The following is a 22,919-nucleotide window of genomic DNA, read 5'->3' as shown; positions in this document are numbered from 1 at the left end:
TAAGGGACAATTTAGCATGGCCAATCCACCCTAACCTGCACATCTTTGGACACTAAGGGACAATTTAGCACGGCCAATCCACCCTAACCTGCACATCTTTGGACACTAAGGGACAATTTAGCACGGCCAATCCACCCTAACCTGCACATCTTTGGACACTAAGGGGCAATTTAGCACGGCCAATCCACCCTAACCTACACATCTTTGGACACTAAGGGACAATTTAGCACGGCCAATCCACCCTAACCTACACATCTTTGGACACTAAGGGGCAATTTAGCACGGCCAATCCACCCTAACCTACACATCTTTGGACACTAAGGGGCAATTTAGCACGGCCAATCCACCCTAACCTGCACATCTTTGGACACTAAGGGGCAATTTAGCACGGCCAATCCACCCTAACCTACACATCTTTGGACACTAAGGGACAATTTAGCATGGCCAATCCACCCTAACCTACACATCTTTGGACACTAAGGGGCAATTTAGCACGGCCAATCCACCCTAACCTACACATCTTTGGACACTAAGGGGCAATTTAGCACGGCCAATCCACCCTAACCTACACATCTTTGGACACTAAGGGACAATTTAGCAAGGCCAATCCACCCTAACCTACACATCTTTCAGACTGTGGGAGGAAACCAGAAGAAACCCACGCAGACACAGGGAGAACGTGCGGACTCCACACAGACAGCGATCCGAGCCAGGAATGGAACCCAGATCCCTGGTGCTGTGAGGCAGCAGTACTAACCCACCGTCCCAACATGAGATCCCCCCCCCCCCCATTCACCTGAACTCCAGTGAAAACAATCCCAGCCTGGTCAATCTCTCCTCATACATCAGTCCCGCCGTCCCCGGAATCAGCCTGGTAAACCTTCACTGCACTCCCTCGAGAACAAGAACATCCTTCCTCAGAAAAGGAGACCAAAACTGTACACAATACTCTAGGTGTGGCCTCACCAAGACCCTATATAACCCATCCCTGCTCCTGTACTCCAAACCTCTTGCAGTGAAAGCCAACATACCATTTGCCGCCTTTACCGCCTGCTGCACCTGCACGCTTACCTTCAGTGACTGGTGTTGAAGTGGAAACTTTCCTGCTTCTCGACTGTTAACAGAAAGACTCAACAAAACTAATTCTGGCAAAATAACTTAGTCTTGAGCTCCGAAAGACTGCACGCGGTGGTGGCAGTAACTTGAGTTTGGAGAGCAGTCGTTACGACGTGCTTACAGAAAGAATCAGTTCAGCATTTGTACATCATCATTATCTGTCTGTGTGAGCAGAGCTTGTTCAGGAATGGGATCAGTAATAGAACAACGAACAGCACAGGAGACAGGCCCTTCGGCCCGACAAGCCCACGCTGCCCATTTTAACCCTCAGTGAGTGCCTCGTTCCAATCCTCCTTCTACCTCCGACTTTTGTTTACCTCTAGTGGACTCCACAATCAAGGGGATGGAAATTTTGGGAATTATATGTGCGCCACAATATGGGAGATCCAATTCAGGGACAATTTATTGACACCAATCAGCCTAAAAGGCACGTTTTTGGGGTGTGGGAGGAAACCGGAGCGCCTGGAGGAAACCCATGCAGACACGGGGAGAATGTGCAAACTCCCACAGACACCGACCCAAGCTGGAGATCCGACCCGGGTCCCTGTAACTGCACAGCAAACAGTCACTGAGCTGTCGTGTTGCTCGTCAATGGGTCCAGTTTAAGCGCACACTAACGACGTGAAGCATCGTAAACAATATCAGAAATCATGGTACAACCTGCTGAACTCTCTGTCTCGTCATTCATACCTTTATCTTGTCCTTTGATAGAACAGAAGGAGGTCGGTGACTCCTTCATCCCTGACCGTGTCTTACTCATACACCCCTAGGTCATGCAGAGCCCACCTCATCAGGTCTTAACCTTCTCCGGGTTTATCCATGTCTTAGGTGAGGCCGCAGCTGGAGTACTGTGTGCAGTTTTGGTCCCCGTGTTTGCGAAAGGATATATTGGCCTTGGAGGGGGTGCAGAGGAGGTTCACCAGGCTGATACCGGAGATGAGGGGGTTGGACAATGAAGAGAGACTAAATCGACTGGGTCTGTACTCGTTGGAGTTTAGAAGGATGAGGGGGGATCTTATAGAGACGTATAAGATAATGAAGGGGATGGGTAGGGTAGAGGTAGAGCGATTCTTCCCGCTTAGAAAGGAAACCAGAACTGGAGGGCACAGCCTCAAAATAAGGGGGAGTCAATTTAGAACAGAGTTGAGGAGGAACTTCTTCTCTCAGAGGGTAGTGAGTCTCTGGAATTCTCTGCCCGTTGAAGTGATGGAAGCTACCTCATTGAATATGTTTAAGTGACAGGTGGATAGATTTCTGATAGATAAGGGAATTAAGGGTTATGGGGAGCAGGTGGGTAAGTGGAACTGATCCACTTCAGATCAGCCATGATCTTATTGAATGGTGGGGCAGGCTCGAGGCTCGAGGGGCTAGATGGCCTACTCCTGCTCCTAGTTTTTATGTTCTTATGTGGAGTCAGCTTTGTCAGGTCTTACAGGGGTCAGGCATTTTGGAATAGCTTGGTCAGCTTTCCTTACTTTGTACCAAATAGTCGATCAGTTGTCCCATCATGCCATTACATCATTCGTACAATTTCACACTGGTGCACCAGAACACCCAGATCCCTCTGCATACTCCCCTCTTCTAACTTACAGCCATCGCGATAATGAGGTTAAGATCTTACCTTTTCCAGGTGAGCTCCTGAGCGTATCAGATGGGATGGACCACCAGCAACGGAAACTATTTAAGGCCTGGTGGAAACATAGCCTCAAATCCCGCTCCGGGCAGCCCGTGGGAATTTAATTCATTGTTACGATACCAAGGCTGATTTCCCCATTGATAAGCCATGCCCAGTTACCCATAGAGGAAAACCTCGTTTCGCAATCTGTTAACACTGGGGATTTAAGGGGTGCCAAAATGCAAAAGCCTGCAAAGCCTGTTGCCAAAGCAACCCTGATGCAAGTCCTCGTTAAAAATGTTGCACTCTGTGTACCCTGTATGCACCTGTATTTTAAACATTGACATATAACTAGCTTTTAAAGGGACCTCAATTCACAAAACAACAACATCTGGAATTGCAAACTAGTGCCTGTAACTGTGACTGTGACAACTATCATCAATTTTGATTTGATTTATTATTGTCACATGTATCAGGACACAGTGAAAATTATTGTTTCTTGTGCACTATACAAAGCATACCGTTCATAGAGTATATAGATTTGACTTATTGTCACGTATTTGGATATAATGAAAAATATTGTTTCTTGCGCACTATACAGACAAAGCATACCGTTCATAGAGAAGGAAAGGAGAGGGTGCAGAATGTAGTGTTACAGTCATAGCGAGGGTGTAGAGAAAGATCAGCTTAATGCGAGGTAGGTCCATTCAAAAGTCTGACAGCAGCAGGGAAGAAGCTGTTCTTGAGTCGGTCGGTACGGGACCTCAGACTTTTGTATCTTTTTCCCTGATGGAAGAAGGTGGAAGAGAGAATGTCCGGGGTGTCGGGGTGGGGGGGGGGTCCTTGATTATACCGGCTGCTTTTCCCCGAGGCAGCGGGAAGTGTAGACGGAGTCAATGGATGGGAGGTGGTGGGAGCAGGTACGACGTAAGGGGCATTTAGGCGAATACATGAATAGGATGGAATGGAAGGATGTAGATTCTGTAACTGCGTACAGTTCAGGCAGGCATCGTGGTCGGCACAGGCTTGGAGGGCCGAAGGGCCTGTTCCTGTGCTGTGTTCTTTGTATGATAGGATGGGGACAGAGGGATTAAAGGTTGGGGGGGGGACCATGACCTTAAAACGGGGACCAGGGCAGTCAGGGGTGACACGAGGCCTACCCTTCTTGGAACAAACAATGACACCAGTCTAGGATTGATGTACAGTACACTAACTAACAGTACACTACATTAACTAACAGAAAGCAAAGAATGGGGGTAAGTGGGTGTTTTTCTAGTTGGCGATCAGTGACTAATGGTATGCCTCAGGGATCATGTTTAAGAGGTGTTTAAGTCTATGAGGAATATTGCTTAAGTTGGAACTAGTTAACTAATGGAAAGCAAAGAGTGGGGGTAAATGGGTGTTTTTTTGGCTGGTGATCAGTGACTAGTGGGTGTGTCTCAGGGATCAGTGTTGGACCACAATTGTTTATGATTTACATCGATGATTTGGAGTTGGGGACCAAGGGTCGTGTGTCAAAATTCAGAGATGACACTAAGATGGGTGGCAGAGCAAAGTGTGCAGAGGACGCTGAGAGTCTGCAAAGGGTTATAGATAGTCTAAGTGAGTGGGGGAGGGCCTGGCAGATGGAGTACAATGTTGGTGAATGTGAGACCATCCATTTTGGTCAGAATAACAGCAAAATGGACTATTATTTAAATGGTAACAAATTGCAGCATGCTGCTGTGCAGAGGGACCTGGGTGTCCTTGTGCAGGAATCTCAAGGAGTTGGTTTGCAGGTGCAGCAGGTAATGAAGAAGGAAAATGGAATTTTGTCCTTCATTGCCAGAGGGATGGAGTTTAAAAACAGTGAGGTTATGTTGCAGCTGTATAAGGTGCTGGTGAGGCCACGCCTGGAGTTACTGTGTACAGTTTTGGTCTCCTTACTTGAGAAAGGATATACTGGCACTGGAGGGGGTGCAGAGGAGATTCACTAGGTTGATTCTGGAGTTGAGAGGGTTGGTTTATGAGGAGAGACTGAGTGGACTGGGGCTATACTCATTGGAATTCAGAAGAATGAGGGGAGATCTTATAGAAACATATAAGATTATGAAGGGAATAGATAAGATAGAAGCAGGGAAGTTGTTTCCACTGGGGGGTGAAACTAGAACTAGGGGGCATGGTCTCAAAATAAGGGGGAGCAGATTTAGGACTGAGTTGAGGAGGAACTTCTTCACACAAAGGGTTGTGAATCTGTGGAATTCCCTGCCCAGTTGAGGCTCCCTCATTGAATGTTTCTAAGGCGAGGACAGATAGATTTTTGAACAGTAAAGGAATTAAGGGGAGCGGGCGGGTAAGTGGAGCTGAGTCCATGAGAAGATCAGCCGTGATCTTATTGAATGGGGGAGCAGGGCTCGAGGGGCGGAGTGGCCCACTCCTGCTCACAGTTCTTATGTACACACTGGGAGTGGGGTGGTAAAAGGAGATGGTTTTCGCTCGTCTGGGGTTCGGGTTTGGTGTGTCGGAGTGTTCCCCTCTCTCCACCCACCCACCCACCCGCCTGACGTCAACATCAGCTGAACTGTCTGGGTCCCAGATTTGTGGGGGACGGGATGGTGGAGGTTGGGGAGGGAGGGGGCATGTGCTTGAGAACCCCTCCTCGCCCGCCACTGCCCCTGCCAGTGCCACTGAGTTTGTGCCCACGGGGCCAGGCATTTTTTTTTTGGGCGAAGGCGGAGGGACAGAAGGTGTGGAACGGCAAAGCCGGGCTGAAGGGTCTCGGAAAAATCCAATCTCACAGGACGGCGGAGACGGGGAGCAGTGGGAGGGGGCACCGGGGTGAAGGTGGCCGCCCTCAGCTCTCGGAGAACACGGTGCCCTCGACTGCCAGGCGCCCCCCACCGCTGCCACCCCGGAATGACGGAGCCTCCGCCTCCTCCACTCCTTCCCGGCACGACAAATCCTGCTGCAGCTTCCAAATCCCACTGAGGACCAGGAACACCTCCTCATCCATCAGGCCCTGCAACAGAGACAGACACAAACGTAGCAGAAGGGGGGGGAGGCCATTCGGCCCATCGAGCCCGCTCCCGCCCATTCATCATGGCCGATCACCCAACTCAATCGCCTCATCCTGCTTCCTCCCCCTTGATCCCGCTCACCACCCCCCGCCTCCCCCCCAGTGCCATATCCAGCCTCCTCCTGAGCACGTTCCATGTTTTGGCATCAACTCCTTCCTCTGGGAATGAATCCCACAGGCTCACCGGGGTGAAGAAATGTCTCCTCACCTCCATCCTAAATGGTCAACCCCCAACCAGCCCCACTCGTTCCCCCACTGCCCCGTTCCAACGCATCGTCTCAGGAACCTGAACTTACCCAAGATAAATCTCCCCAAAATATCACAACATCTTCACTCTGTATCTAACCCCGTGCTGTACCTGTCCTGGGAGTGTTTGATGGGGGGACAGTGTAGAGGGAGCTTTACTCTGTATCTAACCCCGTGCTGTACCTGTCCTGGGAGTGTTTGATGGGGACAGTGTAGAGGGAGCTTTACTCTGTATCTAACCCCGTGCTGTACCTGTCCTGGGAGTGTTTGATGGGGGGACAGTGTAGAGGGAGCTTTACTCTGTATCTAACCCCGTGCTGTACCTGTCCTGGGAGTGTTTGATGGGGGGACAGTGTAGAGGGAGCTTTACTCTGTATCTAACCCCGTGCTGTACCTGTCCTGGGAGTGTTTGATGGGGGACAGTGTAGAGGGAGCTTTACTCTGTATCTAACCCCGTGCTGTACCTGTCCTGGGAGTGTTTGATGGGGGGACAGTGTAGAGGGAGCTTTACTCTGTATCTAACCCCGTGCTGTACCTGTCCTGGGAGTGTTTGATGGGGACAGTGTAGAGGGAGCTTTACTCTGTATCTAACCCCGTGCTGTACCTGTCCTGGGAGTGTTTGATGGGGGGACAGTGTAGAGGGAGCTTTACTCTGTATCTAACCCCGTGCTGTACCTGTCCTGGGAGTGTTTGATGGGGGGACAGTGTAGAGGGAGCTTTACTCTGTATCTAACCCCGTGCTGTACCTGTCCTGGGAGTGTTTGATGGGGACAGTGTAGAGGGAGCTTTACTCTGTATCTAACCCCGTGCTGTACCTGTCCTGGGAGTGTTTGATGGGGGGACAGTGTAGAGGGAGCTTTACTCTGTATCTAACCCCGTGCTGTACCTGTCCTGGGAGTGTTTGATGGGGGAACAGTGTAGAGGGAGCTTTACTCTGTATCTAACCCCGTGCTGTACCTGTCCTGGGAGTGTTTGATGGGGAACAGTGTAGAGGGAGCTTTACTCTGTATCTAACCCCGTGCTGTACCTGTCCTGGGAGTGTTTGATGGGGGGACAGTGTAGAGGGAGCTTTACTCTGTATCTAACCCCGTGCTGTACCTGTCCTGGGAGTGTTTGATGGGGACAGTGTAGAGGGAGCTTTACTCTGTATCTAACCCCGTGCTGTACCTGTCCTGGGAGTGTTTGATGCTTGCATTCCTGGGGAGGGATTGATGTCATGTCAGATGAGGAACGGGTTGAGGACTCTGGGTCTGTACTCGTTGGAGTTTAGAAGGATGGGGGGGGATCTTATTGAAACTTACAGGATACTGCGAGGCCCTGGATAGAGTGGACATGGAGAGGATGTTTCCACTAGTAGGAAAAACTAGAACCAGAGGGGGCACAACCTCAGGCTAAAGGGACGATCCTTTAAAACAGAGATGAGGAGGAATTTCTTCAGCCGGAGAGTGGGGAATCTGTGGAACTCTTTGCTGCAGAGGAGGCCGGGTCACTGAGTGTCTTTAAGACAGAGATAGATAGGTTCCTGATTAATAAGGGGATCGGGGGTTATGGGGAAAAGGCAGGAGAATGGGGGATGAGAAAAATATCAGCCATGATTGAATGGGGGAGCAGATGGGCTGAGTGGCCTCATTCTGCTCCTATCCCTTCCCGTAGATTCCTCCTTACCTGAGCAGCACTGAGGAGGTGTGTTCGGTAGATGGAGATCACACGCTGGTGTTCTTCCTGTTGCTCCTGGAATGAGAAAGACAGGGAAAGAATTGGAAATCGGCCTACAGCGAAGGGAGAAAAACCTTTTATCGGACAGATCCGTCTCCCCTTCCCCCCAACCCCCCGGAGACAGTGGCAACCAGACCACAGCCTAGCAGTCTCCAAGGCCTGTACCTGAGGTAGACGCAGGTCCCAACAACTCAACGAGGGGAGTGAAGTGGGTTTATTTCTTTTGATTGAGGGATGTGGGTCTGTGGGGGAGGGCAGGGGGGCATCATTGGGGGCAATTGGTACCGAGCGAGACACTCATTCCCAGGGGGAATTAGGAATCCGAATTTCCCCCCGGAAATGAGTGACTCGTTCAGTCAGAGAGCGGGCAATCAACGGAGGCCCTCGTTTCATCGGTCAGAACATTGAATACAGGAGTTGGGACGTCTTGTTGAAGTTGTACAAGACATTGGTAAGGCCACACTTGGAATACTGTGTACAGTTCTGGTCACCCTATTATAGAAAGGATATTATTAAACTAGAAAGAGTGCAGAAAAGATTTACTAGGATGCTCCCGGGACTCGATGGATTGAGTTATAAGGAGAGGCTGGATAGACTGGGACTTTTTCCTCTGGAGTGTAGGAGGCTGAGGGATGATCTTATAGAGGTCTATAAAATAATGAGGGGCACAGACCAGCTAGATAGGGTGGTGAATGTAGCCCAATCCATCACGCAAACCAGCCTCCCATCCATTGACTCCGTCTACACTTCCCGCTGCCTCGGGGAAAAGCAGCCGGCATAATCAAGGACCCCCCCGCCCCGGTGGCTGCCTCTCCCCTGTGTTTGGTTGACCCAGCGACTCGAGGTCTGGATGGACTGACCTGCAGCCTGCGCTCCGCACGGTGACACTGCCGCTGGCACGCTTCCCGTTCCACATCCACCCTCTGCACTTCCTCCAACATCCGGCCAATCTGAGGGGACAACAAAGCGACAGTGAACCCCTTACCTCGCAGGAGGCCATTCGGCCCGTCAGCTCCGCACCGACTCTCCCACAGAGAGAGTCTCACTGAGACCCGATAATCCCTGTAACCCCACATATTCACACCCACTCATCCACCCTAACCCGCACATCTTTGGACACTAAGGGACAATTTAGCACGGCCAATCCACCCTAACCTACACATCTTTGGACACTAAGGGGCAATTTAGCACGGCCAATCCACCCTAACCTACACATCTTTGGACACTAAGGGGCAATTTAGCATGGCCAATCCACCCTAACCTACACATCTTTGGACACTAAGGGACAATTTAGCATGGCCAATCCCCCTAACCTACACATCTTTGGACACTAAGGGAAAATTTAGCATGGCCAATCCCCCTAACCTACACATCTTTGGACACTAAGGGGCAATTTAGCATGGCCAATCCCCCTAACCTACACATCTTTGGACACTAAGGGACAATTTAGCATGGCCAATCCACCCTAACCTGCACATCTTTGGACACTAAGGGGCAATTTAGCATGGCCAATCCCCCTAACCTACACATCTTTGGACACTAAGGGACAATTTAGCATGGCCAATCCACCCTAACCTGCACATCTTTGGACACTAAGGGGACAATTTAGCACGGCCAATCCACCCTAACCTGCACATCTTTTGGACTGTGGGAGGAAACTGGAGCACCCGGAAGAAACCCACGCAGACACGGGGGTAACGTGCAGACTCCACACAGACAGTGACCCGAGCCGGGAATTGAACCTGGGACCCTGGCACTGTGAGGCAGCAGCGCTAACCCACTGTGCTAAGGTACCGCTAATTTAAGTCCCTCTCTTCTCCTCCAGCCCCTACACCCCCTCCCTATCTCTGTAACCCCCTCCAGCCCCCTACACCCCCCTCCCTATCTCTGTAACCCCCTCCAGCCCCCTACACCTCCCTCCCTATCTCTGTAACCCCCTCCAGCCCCTACACCCCCTCCCTATCTCTGTAACCTCCTCCAGCCCCCTACACCCCCTCCCTATCTCTGTAACCCCCTCCAGCCCCTACACCCCCTCCCTATCTCTGTAACCCCCTCCAGCCCCCTACACCCCCTCCCTATCTCTGTAACCCCCTCCAGCCCCCTACACCCCCTCCCTATCTCTGTAACCTCCTCCAGCCCCCTACACCCCCCTCCCTATCTCTGTAACTCCCTCCAGTCCCCTACACCCCCCTCCCTATCTCTGTAACCCCCTCCAGCCCCCTACACCCCCTCCCTATCTCTGTAACCCCCTCCAGCCCCCTACACCTCCCTCCCTATCTCTGTAACCCCCTCCAGCCCCCTACACCCCCTCCCTATCTCTGTAACCCCCTCCAGCCCCCTACACCCCCTCCCTATCTCTGTAACCCCCTCCAGCCCCCTACACCCCCTCCCTATCTCTGTAACCCCCTCCAGCCCCCTACACCCCCTCCCTATCTCTGTAACCTCCTCCAGCCCCCTACACCCCCTCCCTATCTCTGTAACCCCCTCCAGCCCCCTACACCCCCTCCCTATCTCTGTAACCTCCTCCAGCCCCCTACACCCCCTCCCTATCTCTGTAACCCCCTCCAGCCCCTACACCCCCTCCCTATCTCTGTAACCCCCTCCAGCCCCCTACACCCCCTCCCTATCTCTGTAACCCCCTCCAGCCCCCTACACCACCTCCCTATCTCTGTAACCTCCTCCAGCCCCCTACACCCCCCTCCCTATCTCTGTAACTCCCTCCAGTCCCCTACACCCCCCTCCCTATCTCTGTAACTCCCTCCAGTCCCCTACACCCCCCTCCCTATCTCTGTAACTCCCTCCAGTCCCCTACACCCCCCTCCCTATCTCTGTAACCCCCTCCAGCCCCCTACACCCCCTCCCTATCTCTGTAACCTCCTCCAGCCCCCTACACCCCCCTCCCTATCTCTGTAACTCCCTCCAGTCCCCTACACCCCCCTCCCTATCTCTGTAACCCCCTCCAGCCCCCTACACCCCCTCCCTATCTCTGTAACCTCCTCCAGCCCCCTACACCCCCTCCCTATCTCTGTAACCCCCTCCAGCCCCCTACACCCCCTCCCTATCTCTGTAACCCCCTCCAGCCCCCTACACCTCCCTCCCTATCTCTGTAACCCCCTCCAGTCCCCTACACCCCCTCCCTATCTCTGTAACCTCCTCCAGCCCCCTACACCCCCCTCCCTAACTCTGTAACCCCCTCCAGCCCCCTACACCCCCCTCCCTATCTCTGTAACCCCCTCCAGCCCCCTACACACCCCCTCCCTATCTCTGTAACCTCCTCCAGCCCCTACAACCCTCCGAGATCTCTGAGTTCCTCCAATTCCGGCCTCTCGAGCATCCCCCGATTCCCATCGCTCCGCCATTGGGGGCCGTGCCTTCAGCTGCCTGGGGGGGGGGCCCTAAGCTCTGGAATTCCCTCCCTAAACCCCTCCACCTCTCTCTCTGCCCCCCTCAATGTATCTGCCTTTCTATCTGGGTCTGTCTTTCTCCCTCTCCCTCTGTGTCTCTCTCTCTCTGTATCTCTGTCTCTCTGTGTCTCTCTCTCTCTCTGTGTCTCCGTGTCTCTCTCTCTCTGTGTCCCTGTGTCTCTCTCTCTCTCTCTCTCTCTGTGTCTCTGTCTCTCTCTCTGACCCTGTCTCTCCTTTAAGACGTTCCTTTATTCTGCCCTCTTTGCCCAAGTTTTTGCTCCCTGTCTGTGATATTTCCCCAATGGAACTCCAGGTCAAATCCCTATTGGACCCTCCAGTGAGGGGCCTGGGGGAAAAGTCAGTGTGTTGACGGGGCTATGTAAAGGAGAGTTGTTGTTGGCACTACACTGCGGGGAACTACACTTCCCAGGGAGGGTCGAGATTTTAAGTAGAGTGGGGAGGACACTGGGACTGTAAATTCCTGGGGCTAGGGGGGGTGGGAGGAAGCGAGGCTGGGAGTGAGAGACGTGGCAGTGCGCTGCAGTGAGTCTGTTGATAAACATTGTCAGATTTACGGAGCCCAGGCCTCCCAGGAGGGCAAACATTTCCACAATCCTATTTTCAGCGACCGGATCAAAGAGGGAACTAATTAAACCCTCGGAAATTGGAAAAGAGGAACAGCTGTTTCTCAACAAGAAGTTTACATTTTCCAGAACTTGCTGGTGGGGATCCCGGAGTGAATTAACTGTGGATTTCGTTCACTGCCAGAGAATCCCTACGGAGCAGAAGGAGGCCACTCAGCTCATGGGGTCTGCACCGACCCACACTGTCCCCACAACCCCATAGATTTACCCCACTCACACTAAGGGACAATTTAGCATGGCCAATCCACCCTAACCTACACATCTCTGGACACTAAGGGGCAATTTAGCATGGCCAATCCCCCTAACCTGCACATCTTTGGACACTAAGGGGCAATTTAGCATGGCCAATCCACCCTAACCTGCACATCTTTGGACACTAAGGGACAATTTAGCATGGCCAATCCACCCTAACCTGCACATCTTTGGACACTAAGGGGCAATTTAGCATGGCCAATCCACCCTAACCTGCACATCTCTGGACACTAAGGGACAATTTAGCATGGTCAATCCACCCTAACCTGCACATCTCTGGACACTAAGGGGCAATTTAGCATGGCCAATCCACCCTAACCTGCACATCTTTGGACACTAAGGGACAATTTAGCACGGCCAATCCACCCTAACCTACACATCTTTGGACACTAAGGGACAATTTAGCACGGCCAATCCACCCTAACCTACACATCTTTGGACACTAAGGGACAATTTAGCAAGGCCAATCCACCCTAACCTACACATCTTTGGACACTAAGGGGCAATTTAGCATGGCCAATCCACCCTAACCTGCACATCTTTGGACACTAAGGGGCAATTTAGCATGGCCAATCCACCCTAACCTGCACATCTTTGGACACTAAGGGGCAATTTAGCATGGCCAATCCACCCTAACCTGCACATCTTTGGACACTAAGGGGCAATTTACCATGGCCAATCCACCCTAACCTGCACATCTTTGGACACTAAGGGGCAATTTAGCATGACCAATCCACCCTAACCTGCACAAAACTGTGTGCAGTTTTGATCGCTGCACTTACGCAAGGATATATTGGCCTTGGAGGGAGTGCAGAGGAGGTTCACTAGGCTGATACCGGAGATGAGGGGTTGGACTATGAAGAGAGACTAAATAGACTGGGTCTGTACTCGTTGGAGTTTAGAAGGATGAGGGGGGATCTTATAGAGACGTATAAGATAATGAAGGGGATGGATAGGGTAGAGGTAGAGAGATTCTTCCTGCTTAGAAAGGACAGCAGGACTAGAGGGCACAGCCTCAAGATAAGGGGGGGCAGTTTAGATCGGAGTTGAGGAGGAACTTCTTCACTCAAAGGGTGGTGAATCTCTGGAATTCTCTGCCCGTTGAAGTGGTGGAGGCTGCCTCGCTAAATATATTTAAGTCACGGGTAGATAGGTTTCTGATAGACAAGGGAATTAAGGGTTATGGAGAGAAAGTGGGAAAGTGGAACTGATCCACTTCAGATCAGCCGTGATCTTATTGAATGGCGGGGCAGGCTCGAAGGGCTAGATGGCCTACTCCTGCTCCTATTTCTTATGTTTCTAACCTGCACATCTTTGGACACAAAGGGGCAATTTATCATGGCCAATCCCCCTAACCTGCACATCTTTGTCACAGAGATACCCAGCAGGGAAACAGGCCATTCGGCCCAACTCCACTGTGCTGGCCATGTTTCCTACTCTGAACTAGTCCCATTTGCCTGTGTGTGGCCCCATCTCCCTCGAAACCTTTCCCTATCCGTGTACCTGCCCAAATGTCTTTTAAATGTTGTCCTTGTCCCACCTCTACTCCACCCCCCAGCTCATTCCACACACTCACCACCCTCTGGGTGGAAACAGTTACCCCTCGGGTCCCCCCTTTCCCCCTCTCACCTTAACCCCCTGCCCTCCAGTTTTGGATTCCCCCTACCCTGGGGGAACAGACCCCAGCGATTCACCCAATCTCAGCCCCTCATGATTTTACAAACCTCAATAAGGTCACCCCCTCATCCTCCTACACTCCAGAGGGGAAAGAGGTCTGTAAAACAAGGGGGTACTTAGACACATCTCACTCACACTCAGTGTTTCGCTCCATTAGAGATCTTTAAGAGTGAAGAGGAGGCAATTCGGCCCCTCAAGCCTGCTATCCCATTCAGTAAGGTCTCCTAACACAGCCCGACTTCCCATCCACCCCCCACAACAACGCCCAATACTCCAATCGAACTCTCCTTGGCTCAACCCAATAACTGAGACACAACAGCCACCCCCCACCACCCTCCGAGTGAAGACCCTCCCGCAGTGCGGCGCTCCCTCAGCACCAACCCTCCCCGCAGTGCAGCGCTCCCTCGGCACCGACCCTCCCCGCAGTGCGGCGCTCCCTCGGCACCGACCCTCCCCGCAGTGCGGCGCTCCCTCGGCCCTGACTCTCCCGCAGTGCGGCGCTCCCTCGGCACCGACCCTCCCGCAGTGCGGCGCTCCCTCGGCACCCGACCCTCACGCAGTGCGGCGCTCCCTCGGCACTGACCCTCCCGCAGTGCGGCGCTCCCTCGGCACCGACCCTCCCGCAGTGCAGCGCTCCCTCGGCACCGACCCTCCCGCAGTGCGGCGCTCCCTCGGCCCTGACTCTCCCGCAGTGCGGCGCTCCCTCGGCACGGACCCTCCCACAGTGCGGCGCTCCCTCGGCACCGACCCTCCCGCAGTGCGGCGCTCCCTCGGCACCGACCCTCCCGCAGTGCGGCGCTCCCTCGGCACTGACCCTCCCGCAGTGCGGCGCTCCCTCAGCACCGACCCTCCCGCAGTGCGGCGCTCCCTCAGCACCGACCCTCCCACAGTGCGGCGCTCCCTCAGCACCGACCCTCCCACAGTGCGGCGCTCCCTCGGCACCGACCCTCCCGCAGTGCGGCGCTCCCTCAGCACCGACCCTCCACAGTGCGGCGCTCCCTCAGCACCGACCCTCCCGCAGTGCGGCGCTCCCTCAGCACCGACCCTCCCACAGTGCGGCGCTCCCTCGGCACCGACCCTCCCACAGTGCGGCGCTCCCTCGGCACCGACCCTCCCACAGTGTGGCCGCTCCCTCGGCACCGACCCTCCCGCAGTGTGGCGCTCCCTCGGCACCGACCCTCCCGCAGTGCGGCGCTCCCTCGGCACTGACCCTCCCGCAGTGCGGCGCTCCCTCGGGCACTGACCCTCCCGCAGTGCGGCGCTCCCTCAGCACCGACCCTCCCGCAGTGCGGCGCTCCCTCAGCACCGACCCTCCCACAGTGCGGCGCTCCCTCAGCACCGACCCTCCCGCAGTGCGGCGCTCCCTCAGCACCGACCCTCCCACAGTGCGGCGCTCCCTCGGCACCGACCCTCCCACAGTGTGGCGCTCCCTCGGCACCGACCCTCCGGCAGTGCGGCGCTCCCTCGGCACTGACCCTCCCGCAGTGCGGCGCTCCCTCAGCACCGACCCTCCCACAGTGCAGCAAATGATTTACCAGTTCCTCTTGTGCTGTGGAGGATCGGGAATTCCTTTCCATTTCCTCCTTGAGCCGGAGGTTCCAGATTCTCACATTTCTGCCGGAGACTCTGCAGTTGACTGTCCACTAGCACCTGGCTGGGAATGCACACTGCCCTCCCCTCGGCCCTGTTGCGAGTCCCTGGGCTCCTCAACCTGCTCCGTCTCCTCGAGGGCAACCTCCAGCGAACGGAGGTTGGTGTTAACTCCCTCACTTCCCAGACCCTCCGCATCCTCCTCGTGACTCCCGTCCCGCAGTCCCCGTGCCTCCGCAGGCAATCGCTCCGTCCCCGGCTCGGCCGAACCTCCCTCCGTCTCCCGGGACGGGGGGGCGACCGTCGTCTGGGTCGTCCCGCCCTGAGGGGGACTCCTGGGTGGCCCCCCCATCCGGGACGCCGGCCCTCAGCCTGTCCAGTTCCTCCTGCAGCACCTGTATCTGGCCAGTGAGGGCAGTGTTGGCTGTACGCCACGTTTCGCGCTGCTCCCTCAGCTCCGCCAACGCCCCCTCGGAGGTGTCTGAGACCCTGCCCGGGGAGGGGGGGACACCCCCTGCTGGCGGTTTGCTACTCCTGTCCTTCAGATCCTGCTGGAGGTTCCTGATGAGGCCACTCAGCTCCACATTGTTGGCCGTCAGTTCCAGCACCTGGATCTCCAGCTCCTCGATCTGCCGACTCTGCGAACACTTCCGGAGGCGATACTGTGACATGAGGGCGCGCACGTTGTCGAGGTGCCCCTCCAGCTCTCCGAACCGCCTCTCCGCCTGCCACTTCTCCTGGGCCAGTCTGTCCCTCTCCTCCCGCAGGCTCTCCATCTCCTCCTCCAGGCTCCCTCCACCTCCCAGCGCCCTCTCCTCCACCCCCTCCCTCCACCTCTCCATCCCCTCCTCCCGCAGGCTCTCCATCTCCTCCTCCAGGCTCCCTCCACCTCCCAGCGCCCTCTTCTCCACCCCCTCCCTCCACCTCTCCACCTCCTCTTCCCTCTCCTCCCCCAGTCCCTCCATCTCCTCCAGGCTCCCTCCTCCTCCCAGCGCCCTCTTCTCCACCCCCTCCCTCCACCTCTCCATCCCCTCCTCCCGCATTCTCTCCATCTCCTCCTGGCTCCCTCCACCTCCGAGTGACCCCTTATCCACTCCCTCCCTCCACCTCTCCTCTTCCCTCTCCTCCCACAGTCCCTCCATCTCCTCCTCCCGGCTCCCTCCTCCTCCTCCTAGTGCCCTCTTCTCCGCTCCCTCCCTCCACCTCTCCATCACCTCCTCCTCCCATCTCCCTCCTCCTCCCAGCGCCCTCCTATCCATTCCCTCCCTCCACCTCTCCATCTCCTCCCCCCTCTCCTCCCACAGTCCCTCCATCTCCCCCTCCTGGCTCCCTCCTCCTCCTCCGGGCGCCCTCTTCCCCTTTCCTTCCCGCCCCCTCCCCTCCAGCAGCCCCCTCAGTCTCTCCTCCACTCGATCCAGTAGGGCGGCCACTTCCTCCTCCTCCTCCTCCTCCTCCTCTCCCTCCGACGCCCTCAGCCAGCCCCTCAGCCTCCGTATCGTCTGGTCGTGTTCCTCCGCGAGTGCCTCGCATTCCCGGGCCTTCCAGGCTAGCTCCCGCTGCAGTTCCTCCATCTCCTCCCTCTCCTGGCGGGAAGCGCTCCCGTTCTCCTCCTCCTCCTCCTCCTTCTCGCTGCCCTTGGGATAGGCCGTTGCCCTCGGCGGGGCGGGCGGTTTACTGGAGTCCCCTGGTGCCTGAGGGGTGGGGAATGAGAAGCGGGGAGGTGGGCAGGATTAGGTGGGGTACACTGCAGCCCATCCAGTTCCTGCTGGTACCCTTCCTCCTGTTCTAACCACCACCCACCTCGCAACCAAAGTCACCCCCCCGTGGGAGCCAGTCCCACATTCTCCCCCCAACTCCCCCCGTGGGAGCCAGTCCCACATTCTCCCCCCAACTCCCCCCGTGGGAGTGAGTCCCACATTCTCCCCCCACTCCCCCCGTGGGAGCCAGTCCCACATTCTCCCCCAATCCCCCTCCCCATCTCCAACCCTCTCTCACACTCCTCCTCCAGTGTCACAGAGCGTTCTGGCCCAGAATGAGGCCATTCTGTCCATCACTTCTGTGCCAGCTAGCAGGGGATAGGGTAAATTAGAGGGGCTGATTGGACGTTGGAGCTCGCTGTCTCCACCTACCTGACAATGAACCTCGACAGAATTCCCAGGTGCTGAAAAAGGAAAACACAACATGTTAGGATACGGACTGGGAGGAGAGAAGAGGAATCTGATCTGGAGAGGGTGTCAGGGATGGCTGGGGCAGTGCCGAGGGAGCGCCGCACTGTGGGAGGGTCGGTGCTGAGGGAGCGCCGCACTGTGGGAGGGTCGGTGCCAAGGGAGCGCCGCATTGTGGGAGGGTCGGTGCCGAGGGAGCGCCGCACTGTGGGAGGGTCGGTGCCGAGGGAGCGCCGCACTGTGGGAGGGTCGGTGCCGAGGGAGCGCCGCACTGCGGGAGGGTCGGTGCCGAGGGAGCGCCGCACTGTGGGGGGGTCGGTGCCGAGGGAGCGCCGCACTGTGGGGGGGTCGGTGCTGAGGGAGCGCCGCACTGCGGGAGGGTCGGTGCTGAGGGAGCGCCGCACTGCGGGAGGGTCGGTGCTGAGGGAGTGCCGCACTGTGGGAGGGTCGGTGCCGAGGGAGCGCCGCACTGTGGGGGGGTCGGTGCCGAGGGAGCGCCGCACTGTGGGAGGGTCGGTGCCGAGGGAGCGCCGCACTGTGGGAGGGTCGGTGCCGAGGGAGCGCCGCACTGTGGGAGGGTCGGTGCCGAGGGAGCGCCGCACTGTGGGAGGGTCGGTGCCCAGGGAGCGCCGCACTGTGGGAGGGTCGGTGCCCAGGGAGCGCCGCACTGTGGGAGGGTCGGTGCCGAGGGAGCGCCGCACTGCGGGAGGGTCGGTGCCGAGGGAGCGCCGCACTGCGGGAAAATTTGCCTTTCAAATTGAATATCAAATTGAGGTGTCAAACGAATAAATCTTTTGTCAGATTGTTGCTGGTGGGATCTTGCTGTGCACTAGTTGGCTGCTGACTTTCTTTCAGAGCAACAGTGACTGCACTTTGTTAAACAAAGGCTTAAATGGCTAACAGGCCTCTGGCATCCTGCAGTTCTTAAAGGCGCTATACAAATGCCAACTCTTTCCATCTGATGTCCCGTCGCGCCTGGGGCAAATTTGCGCGGTCAACTAGGGTTGGCGTTTTCGGAGCCTGCCGACTAGGCCTCAGCGACGCTACGGCCTGTGATCGATTCCGTGGCTGCCGGACGCTTCAAGGTTATCTTACTTTCTTCACTGCGATGGCAGAGTGGTATTATCCCTAGACTATTAATCCAGAAACTCAGCTAATGTTCTGGGGGACCCGGGTTCGAATCCCACTCACGGCAGACGGTGGAATTTGAATTCAATAAAAAATATCTGGAATTAAGAATCTACTGATGACCCATTGTCGGGAAAAACCCATCTGGTTCCCTTTAGGGAAGGAAATCTGCCGTCCTTACCCCGGTCTGGCCTACATGTGACTCCAGACCCAATGTGGTTGACTCTGAACTGCCCCTCCAAGGGGCAACGAGGGATGGGTAATCAATGCGGGCCCAGCCGGCATGAGTAAAACCGAATTTAAGAAATCCACGCAACTGGCGATTTGATCCCATTTGAGGATGGAGAACTCTAGGCCCCAGAGGCCTACTAGGCCGCAGTTAGGCAGGGTTGCCAGGGCAACGGTGTGCGATTGGGAATATGTCCTGGAGTTGGGCCAGGCGCGATGGTAATCGGATGAACTAAATGTCAGGCGGGCCTGGTTAAGAGGGAAGCAGGGAGATGATGAAGGCCATCTGTTTGGGCGCACGACCTTTCTGTCAAATTGAGGCCAGTGGAAAATGTCAGGACTGACGTCTCCACTGCGCCATTCCCAAACCCCGTGAGGCGCGGGGGAAGGAATTTTTTCCCAAGTGTGGGTCACTGTTGGAGTGCAGACCCACTCCCAGCACGCAAAGCAAGATCCCACAAGCAGTGCGGCGAACGGAACTCCTTCCCTGCAGCGCGCACACCAAGGGATCATTATTCTTCCCCTCTCCTCTACACTGTCCCCCATCAAACACTCCCAGGACAGGTACAGCACGGGGTTAGATACAGGGTAAAGCTCCCTCTACACTGTCCCCCCATCAAACATTCCCAGGACAGGTACAGCACGGGGTTAGATACAGAGTAAAGCTCCCTCTACACTGTCCCCCCATCAAACACTCCCAGGACAGGTACAGCACGGGGTTAGATACAGAGTAAAGCTCCCTCTACACTGTCCCCCCATCAAACACTCCCAGGACAGGTACAGCACGGGGTTAGATACAGAGTAAAGCTCCCTCTACACTGTCCCCCCCATCAAACACTCCCAGGACAGGTACAGCACGGGGTTAGATACAGAGTAAAGCTCCCTCTACACTGTCCCCATCAAACACTCCCAGGACAGGTACAGCACGGGGTTAGATACAGAGTAAAGCTCCCTCTACACTGTCCCACCATCAAACACTCCCAGGACAGGTACAGCACGGGGTTAGATACAGAGTAAAGCTCCCTCTACACTGTCCCCATCAAACACTCCCAGGACAGGTACAGCACGGGGTTAGATACAGAGTAAAGCTCCCTCTACACTGTCTCCCTCCCTATCTCTGTAACCTCCTCCAGCCCCTACACCCCCTCCCTATCTCTGTAACCTCCTCCAGCCCCCTACACCCCCTCCCTATCTCTATAACCCCCTCCAGCCCCCTACACCCCCTCCCTATCTCTGTAACCCCCTCCAGCCCCCTACACCCCCTCCCTATCTCTGTAACTCCCTCCAGGGAGTGGGTCGTTTGTGCTCAGAGAGACTTACCTGCCACATGCATCAGGGAACGCAGTCTCTCGCTCCTGGACAGCTGGGCGTAGCGAGCAGCGTTCCGGCCAGTGATGTCCGTCACTCCCGGGTCTACTCCGGCCCCGAGGAGGAGCTCAGCCACCTCGGGACAGTCACTCTCACAGGCAAGGATCAGAGCCGTCCTACACCGAGACACAGAGAGAGGAAATACTGCTGTCAGACTTTTGAATGGACCTACCTCGCATTAAGTTGATCTTTCTCTGCACCCTCACTGTGACTGTAACACTACATTCTGCACCCTCTCCTTTCCTTCTCTATGAACAGTATGTTTTGTGTGTGTAGTGCGCAAGAAACAATACTTTTCACTGTATCCCAATACAGGTGACAATAATAAATCAAATCAAAAATCAATCCCTTTTATATCCCTCAATCAGATTCCCTCTCATCCTTATAGACTCCAGCGAGGACAAGCCCCAAACTGTTTAATCTCTCCTCATACACCAACCCGTTCATCCCAGAATCAATCTGGTTACCCTCCTCTTCACCACCAGGGAGGGGAACAGGAGACTGAGACACAGAGAGAGACAGAGAGGGAGAGAGACAGAGAGAGAGAGACAGAGAGAGAGAGAGAGAGGGGGGGAGAGAGTGACAGACAGAGAGTGACAGACAGAGAGTGACAGAGACACACACACAGACAGACAGAGTGACAGAGAGAGAGAGAGAGTGGGAGAGAGACAGACACACAGAGAGCGAGAGAGACACACACACACACACACACAGAGACACACACACACACACAGACACACACACACACACAGACACACACACAGAGACAGAGACACAGACACACACACAGTGGGAGAGACACACACACACAGTGGGAGAGAGACACACACACACAGTGGGAGAGAGACACACACACACAGTGGGAGAGACACACACACACAGTGGGAGAGAGACACACACACACACACACAGACACACAGAGAGAGAGAGAGACAGAGAGAGAGAGAGGCACAGAGAGAGAGAGGGAGAGAGACACGCACACAGAGGGAGGGAGAGACACGCACAGAGGGAGGGAGAGACACGCACAGAGGGAGGGAGAGACACACACACAGAGGGAGGGAGAGACACGCACAGAGGGAGGGAGAGACACACACACAGAGGGAGGGAGAGACACGCACAGAGGGAGGGAGAGACACGCACAGAGGGAGGGAGAGACACGCACAGAGGGAGGGAGAGACACACACACAGAGGGAGGGAGAGACACGCACAGAGGGAGGGAGAGACACGCACACAGAGGGAGGGAGAGACACACACAGAGGGAGGGAGAGACACACACACAGAGGGAGGGAGAGACACACACAGAGGGAGGGAGAGACACACACAGAGGGAGGGAGAGACACACGCACAGAGGGAGGGAGAGACACACACACAGAGGGAGGGAGAGACACGCACAGAGGGAGGGAGAGACACACACACAGAGGGAGGGAGAGACACGCACAGAGGGAGGGAGAGAGACACACACAGAGGGAGGGAGAGACACGCACAGAGGGAGGGAGAGAGACACACACAGAGGGAGGGAGAGACACGCACAGAGGGAGGGAGAGACACACACACACAGAGGGAGGGAGAGACACACACACACAGAGGGAGGGAGAGACACACACACACAGAGGGAGGGAGAGACACTCACACACAGAGGGAGGGAGAGACACTCACACACAGAGGGAGGGAGAGACACACACACACAGAGGGAGGGAGAGACACACACACACAGAGGGAGGGAGAGACACACACACACAGAGGGAGGGAGAGACACACACACACAGAGGGAGGGAGAGACACACACACACAGAGGGAGGGAGAGACACACACACACAGAGGGAGGGAGAGACACACACACACAGAGGGAGGGAGAGACACACACACACACACAGAGGGAGGGAGAGACACACACATAGGGGGAGAGAGACAGAGAGAGAAAGGAAACTGTACTGTCGGAGAGCGGAGGAAGGCCATTCAGCCCATTAGGTCCTGCAGTAATTCAGAACTCCCCTCCTTCCCTCTGTCCACATCTGGGCTTCTCTCCAAAGACAGTCACAGTTTCACCCCGTCCCTCGATCGGATCTTCTTTCGTTCTCTATGAACAGTATGCTTTGTCTGTATAGCGCGCAAGAAACAATACTTTTCACTGCATCCCAATACGTGTGACAATAATAAATCAAATCTCATCAAACCAAATAAAATAGGGAGAGAGAGAGCGCGAGACAGAAGGGCGCTATCGAAATGCAGCAATGTCTGTGGTTACCTGGTGGTTGTTGTTGTACCTGTGTTTGGCGTCTGTTTGGTTAACTTGTGCACCGCGCTCGATCAGGAATTGGCAAATCTCGGTCCGGCCCACGCAAGCGGCCAACATCAGAGGGGTCAAAGTCTCCTGAAAAACAAGGGCTACATTACAGGGGTCCAACTGGACAATGGGACATGGGTCAGTCCATCCACCCAGAAGGGAGTGGGTGAACACGGCGCAGTCCCCGTGTGTGGGGTAGGCACACCCACAGTGCTGTTAGGGAGGGAGTTCCGGGATTGTTATTGGACATCAGTCAGTCCCCCGTGTGTGGGGTAGGTACACCCACAGTGCTGTTAGGGAGGGAGTTCCGGGATTGTTATTGGACATCAGTCAGTCCCCCGTGTGTGGGGTAGGTACACCCACAGTGCTGTTAGGGAGGGAGTTCCAGGATTGTTATTGGACATCAGTCAGTCCCCCGTGTGTGGGGTAGG

General features: G+C 55.4%; 1 protein-coding gene across 1 annotated transcript; it reads right to left on the bottom strand.

Moving 5' to 3' along the window:
* Positions 1–5,282: 5,282 nt before the first annotated feature.
* On the bottom strand, positions 5,283–15,546 carry LOC145340479 (ankycorbin-like). Its single transcript, XM_080184948.1, has 4 exons — positions 15,261–15,546; positions 8,609–8,698; positions 7,698–7,763; positions 5,283–5,729 (listed from the first exon to the last, which is right to left on the bottom strand). The coding sequence occupies exons 1-4, from the start codon at positions 15,300–15,302 to the stop codon at positions 5,565–5,567; spliced, it is 363 nt and encodes a 120-aa protein (XP_080041074.1). The 5' UTR covers positions 15,303–15,546; the 3' UTR covers positions 5,283–5,564.
* Between the last annotated feature and the right edge of the window lie 7,373 nt (positions 15,547–22,919).

Source organism: Carcharhinus amblyrhynchos, unplaced genomic scaffold, assembly GCF_965287045.1.
Source record: "Carcharhinus amblyrhynchos unplaced genomic scaffold, sCarAmb.v2.hapA chromosome_1057, whole genome shotgun sequence".
Lineage (NCBI taxonomy): Eukaryota > Metazoa > Chordata > Chondrichthyes > Carcharhiniformes > Carcharhinidae > Carcharhinus > Carcharhinus amblyrhynchos.
Note: the sequence above shows the minus strand (reverse complement) of the source record. Positions and strands in the feature narration are given on the sequence as shown.